Source organism: Andrena cerasifolii, chromosome 1 (genome assembly GCF_050908995.1).
Source record: "Andrena cerasifolii isolate SP2316 chromosome 1, iyAndCera1_principal, whole genome shotgun sequence".
NCBI lineage: Eukaryota > Metazoa > Arthropoda > Insecta > Hymenoptera > Andrenidae > Andrena > Andrena cerasifolii.
The window spans coordinates 32,330,189-32,336,188 of record NC_135118.1 but is presented as its reverse complement, the minus strand read 5'-3'; the positions used below and the strand labels follow the sequence as shown (position 1 = coordinate 32,336,188).

The 6,000-nt window shown below is 44.8% G+C and overlaps 1 protein-coding gene across 2 annotated transcripts in view; it reads right to left on the bottom strand.

Annotated features, from left to right (window-relative positions):
* Nucleotides 1-359: 359 nt before the first annotated feature.
* Nucleotides 360-6,000, bottom strand: part of LOC143376115 (frequenin-2) — a 70,509-nt gene continuing 64,868 nt past the window's right edge. Inside the window, exons 7-8 of one of the 2 annotated variants that reach the window (XR_013087028.1) lie at nucleotides 3,403-5,025; nucleotides 360-2,296 (exon numbers count right to left, since the gene is read on the bottom strand). Coding sequence is in view for 1 of the 2 variants with exons in the window: in XM_076826039.1 (XP_076682154.1) it covers nucleotides 4,858-5,025 (168 nt within the window). In the remaining variant the exon portion in view is untranslated. Of the gene's footprint in view, nucleotides 2,297-2,825; nucleotides 5,026-6,000 lie in introns of those variants that run through there. The other variant, XM_076826039.1, reaches the window with a different exon arrangement.

Below are 6,000 nucleotides of genomic sequence, written 5' to 3'. Positions count from 1 at the left end.
ATGTCAGACTGTTCATGTAAACAAAGTTCCTTTAAAAACACATTTTCAGAAGAAAATGAGTTTAGCTTAGTAACACAAAGTACAAAGTTACAAAGTACAAAAACAAATTAGTAACATTAAGCTTGTATTAATGAAATATATTTAAAAAAATAGTTTAAATAGTTTAAAAGTTCTAATAAAGTTGATTTTATAATTATATCCTTCATTAAAACACTTTAATGAAGCTCACTTTACCCCACATATAAAAATAATTAGGGGAGACCGGGGCAAAGTGGCCCGAAAAATGTTTGAAGTCGAATAAACTTTTTCCTTTTCAATAAAAATGTTGTGAAATACATATATGGGGTAAAGTGGTCGATTTTGCATTTTCCTTTCAAGTTGAATTTTAATATACTTTAAGTTTATTTTAAGTATCGATATTCGTCATTTATCAATACTAATATTCAAATTATATTATAAATCTACTTTCACACATTTTTATTGAAAGGGAAAAATTTTATTCAACTTCAAACATTTTTGTGCCACTTTGCCCCGGTCTCCCCTAATTATTTTCACAGAAATTTCAAGAGAAATAAATTTAAATGCAATTTCAACAGTTTTGTTCGTTATTGTGCATAAATATATTGAAGTATTAATCTGAGAGGTCCACAGATCCAAAAATTCCATCATTTACCGGTTGGTTTACCCTACGCGAGAAGAGGAAGAAAAAAAACGAACTCGGCTGCTGGTTTATTAAATCCAGAGACAGCGGCAAAGCTTCGCGGAGCAAGTAACTTTACCGAAACGAGGAGAGAGACGCGACCCAGTTATGGGGAGATGGTATAGGAAAAATGCTTGAAACTATAACGAGGATAGACACTGGGAAGCGCGTTAACGAGCCCCATGGCACGTGCCGCGGCTGCGACTGTGTCGTTACTTTTCAATTAACAACTCGCGGCAAATTGGTTGGCCCGCGTCACGCCCAGTTCCTGCTTTAATTTAACGTTCGACAATCGCTCCCCCAAATTGCCGTCGGCGCGATTATTTTCGAGAATCTTCATCCCCGGAGTCGGGTAACTGAAATCGGAGTTGGAGAGCTCGCGAACGGAGCCAAAGCTTTTCGGGCACCGCTTCGGCTGCCGAAACGACCGGCTTTCATTTCGTTTTCACTCGTCCCCCTATGACCACTCTCATTCCTCTACGTTTTTACGGCTCTACGTTACGGCAGCTGCCGGCGGAAAAACGTGCGAGCTCGCCGCTTATTCCCGAGCGAAATGAAACTGCCACGATTCGACACGACGTCGCGTGCGATTACTTTTCCCTCCTCCGGAGACCTTTGGGCAATCTGCACGCCTTCTCGTAGAGTTTACACGCGATTGTTCATTTATACCGATTTCATTAGCACTTTAATAGCTGTTCTCGCGCCGACGTCACTTCGCTACTTCCATCGCTAGCCCCGGAGGGGCTAATAGTTGCCCGTTCAGTCGGATTCGTTCGGAGAAGTCTCTTTAGCTAAACGCTCTTTGTCTTTGAATCGCTCTTAATTGCTATTTTCCGAGCCGGAGTTGCGTGCGCGAATATTCTGCTGAATTGGCCACCGGCTTGCACTCGATTCGAACTCGAATCGAACGAGAGATTCGGGCTGCGCCCTAGATACGTAACGGTATCGTTAACTACCGACCTAGCTAGCACGAACAATGGAAAAAGGGAGATTGGAGTAACGAGGCGCGAGGAGAAGCGACATAGTGAAAGATGCCGTTTCGAGGCGAAGAGGAAGCGATGAGATGTTAGCGGACGGTGATTGCGTAAAGCACCGTGGAAGAGTAAAAGCGGACTAAAAAAAGTCGCTTCTTCTTTCTTACTTCTTCTGTCCAACGGTACACAGGACTGCAGGCGGCATTTCGTTGAATCTTTGATGAGCGCTCGTCTGGTTGCCGGAATTCGCAGAGTGTCGTCCTATCGACTGATTTGTTAAAGAGACACCGAGCCTCGGGACACCCTAAATACGTAATACTGGCGAGAGAAGCGTAATACCACCGGTGGGTTCCCCGCTGAAAAATTCATCCGTCTGTGTCGCTTCTGGACGTGCCTGCGCAAAGAATGCCCCGCGATACGCGGCCCTTCCTTCGTCAAGAAGATTACGCGGCGCTATTCCGCGGCTTGGCTTCTCCTTTTCCCTCCTTTTCCATTCGTCCGTAATTCCTGATAAACTTTCATCGCGCAAATGGGAATGGAATTTCCTTGCGCCACTGGCAGCCAACGAAAATATGAGAACTTGAGGAGAAGGGGCAATAAAGAGGAGAAGGAACAGGCGTCGCTCGGCGCGCCAGCACAGTGCTTCCAAATCCCAAAAAGCTAGCCGAAAGTCCAAGAATGAAGTTTCTGTATAAGGAACTTTCGCTATTGGGTTCGCTAGTAAATCGCTTTGGGAATTTATTTTGGGAGTTGCTGTGTAACGAGCGTTATTATTTTGTTTTAAAATTAATGTCGAATGTATCTCTCGCACGCGTCCCATCGAGCGTTCGGGAAAGGCGAAAAATAATATTGTATTTGTATTTTTTGTTTTCCCGTGTGTTTCTAACACACAGGATGGCGTTTCAAGCATTTCGCTTATATTGCCCAAGGAACGATAGTCATTTTTTTTCCTTTTTCCCTCCTCTGTCCTTCGGGTCCCAGCAGCAGCGACGCACCGGGAGACAGGTGATGGTCACCCCATCTTTCCCCAGTACGCCGCCCCGTGATGATTAACTTCGGCGATCTTACGGGAACCGGTGTTTCCATCACGGCCATGGTCGCTGAATAATATTGTATTTCGCAGTGCACTCCGAGTCGTGTAGTATATCAATTTCAATTTGGTAAAATGGATTTATCTACCGAAGGTGTGTTCAATTAAAATATGTAAACCAAAGTTTAAAATAGTCACGTACTTAGGAAGAAATTAGCAAGAAATTCTTTGAAAATTATTGAAGTCGCGAAAAGGAGAATTACATTCAAACAGAGAAACAGTTTGTTGTTCTTCATTGTTCTGTCACGAGACCTATTAAACGTTATTATATGAACATTTTACTATAAAACTACGTAAAAATTGGCCGCGGATAGCTGCGGATGCGGATTCTGTGCAGCTTTTTATTCAACGTTGTAGAAATCTGCCAAAAGGAAACAATGAAGTTATATTTGAGTCGCCACTTTGCTTTTCAAAATTTTAAGTTTAGAGTTTCGATCAGCGACCTTAGAAATACCCCAAAAAAAATATTTTGCAAGTACAACTAACAACTCTTCTTGTATACTTGTCCGCAATATTGGATTCGCCATTTTTTTTTAAGTTCAGAATCGTAGTCAGCGAACCCAAAAACATAAAAGTACCAGTTTTCATGCCAATCGAACGAAGTTATGAGTTTAGGCCAGGGTTTCGGGATTTGGGACCACTGTGCGCCAGCTGAGCAGAGCCCAGCCGCGGTGTCAGAGCGTAGCGAAGGAGAGGTCGAGGAATTTAGTCGTCCGCGTGTTTTATATGGTAGCTGGCTTCCCGGGGAAGGAGACGCAGAGGGCGTGTGCATATCCTCTTCTCTCCAGGCCTGCGAGTGTTCCCTCGTTTTCTCCTCGATTCCATCCTATTCCGCTCCACTTACGATTCGCCTCTTCCTCCCGGGTGTTCTCTTCTCCTGAGATTTCGAAAGTCACGCGTGGCCACGGAGACGTTTAAGCGCGTCGGCCCTTTCATCGCCGTCCCTCGATCCCCTGCCCTTTCGAGCCACGGTTTACTTCAACATATCGAAATGAAGCTTACGACTCGTGGCAAATTTTATAACAAAAATGGTTCCCTTACGCGCAGGGAACAGCAACAAAGAAGCTAATTCACCGCCGAGAGAATTCTTACGATGCTGACCAATTTTGCACGCAAGCCTGGAAGCAAGCTTTCTCTGCACACGATACTGCGATCCTCGATAAGCTATTCGGCGAAGTTTTAAAAGTGAGAGCTGCGAAAAGCTGATAAAGAGGTATCGTGGCAGCGCTCGTTCATTCTCGACGCGCGCTACTTCCTTCTTCCATCTACCACCCCGAGTGCGTTGCTTTCTTCCCATCCTCCGAAAGCCACTCGCCAGCTGATCTTTCACTATTATCCGTGAGCTCGCATATGAATCGATACCGTTGTCTCCCCCGCCTGTATTCTGAATCCAGCTGTTCCAAACTACCCCGCTCCGTTCCCCATACTATCGCGGCATTGATATTTCTGTTTATACCAGCTCGTCTTTGTTCGCCCGACTAAGTTTAATAAAAACGGATCCACGGAACAGCTCCGTTCATCCTTTCGATTAAATTCCCGCTCCTGGGCTTGCCCGAGAATTCGAGGAATTTCAAATGCCGCTACGGAGCTTCGTAGGGGCGACGATTTCCATAATCTTGATTATCCCTCTCGTCGTTCACGCAAACAATAGTCGAGATAGAGAAAAGAGAGCGGGTGTGTTGAGTTAGCACGAGGAGCTATAGTAGAGAACCGACGACCAAGCTACTATTGGAGACGTCTCGCTTCCCATGGATGCCGTCGCGCGATTTTCGGAGCGATCGCGCGAGGGGGGAAGGAAATCGTCTCTGCGAGGGTAAAGAGAATTCTTCGAAAGAGAGAAACTGTGATCGAAAGAGAGCGTCACCGCGAGGATTCGTTTGTAAGTACCTAGGTATGCGTGTACGCCGGGTTGCAGGGCATCGTTTGCGTAATAGGCAGCTGCCTTTACGTCACCGCTATCTTATCCGCCTCTACTATCCGTTCCGTCGATTTAATACTTCCCTTTATCCGCTTCGTCGACTGGAGTGCGGCGACGAGCCGACCGTCGGGCTTTCGACGACCGACGGATCGTCCAGCCACGACGACGCTTCGCGCTATTCGCCGCCCAGGGTTAACGCCTGCACGATCCTGGGGTCGGCCTTGCTACCCTCCCGGAACTCCTCCAGGGTCAGCTTGTCGTCGTGGTTCCTGTCCATTTGATCGAAGATCTTGTCCACCCTCTTCTGCGGCGTGTTCTCGTCTTCCGCCTGCGGCGCCTGACCCTGTAACACCGCGCGCCCACCGTCTTAGATACTTTATCACCGCGCGGAAATCAATTATCGCTGGGAAAAGTCTGCGCGGACAGGGGGAGGATGGCTGTTTAAGGGGGGAACCTGGTGTAATCGGCAGAAATCGTGGTTCTTTGGGGGAACTTTTTTGCGAGGAAACTATATAAATTTCATGCTCTATCTTAACCCTTAACTGGTGTACTGTTTTTGGCAAACGCGACTGGTATACTGGGGTCGTGGCAGACCCCAAATAAAAGAGGACATAGATATTTGTAAAGTCGACACTAGAGCAACCACTGTGAATATTTTCTTCTTAGGTAATGTAGAAAATAATAGAAGCGTAGAAAGTTAAACTGTTGTTTTAAAATTAATTAGAGATTCAGGTTACCAACTTAGACAACCGAAAATTGTACATCGAACTTTGGGTGCTTGGGGTCACGAGCGACCCTAGGATACCAGTTAAGGGTTAATATGTAAAGCAGAAAGTTTGCCTGTCGCTTAAAAACTTTCGAACGATAAGCTCTGGAATCGCGACGTGTGCCTCAGCTCATTATGCCTGACTAATACAGATGATTGTGACTATTTTCACAAAAAAACTAATAAATATTTTTTTTTTTATAAGATCAGAATCTAAATTTCGGGCGAAGCCGAGTAGTAAAGCTAGTTATTATATATTTCAGGAAGTTAACAAATATTTTCGTGAGGAAAGAAGAACGTAATTCTAAATGGCACAAGTGTTTTGGAGCGGCCGAGTTGTTCAACAATCCGTTGTGGTGGATTGAATCCAATAAATGAAATAGTTTTGTATTTTTAATAAATCTACACTATAGGTGAACCTCAATCCGGAATAATATTATTAAATTTAATAAGTTCTATTGCGAACTTAACGCGAATCATTTCAGTGAAAGACGCAACTATTTTGTCAAACACTCACAATTATTTAAATTTGCATTTCTGAAGGCGAATTGA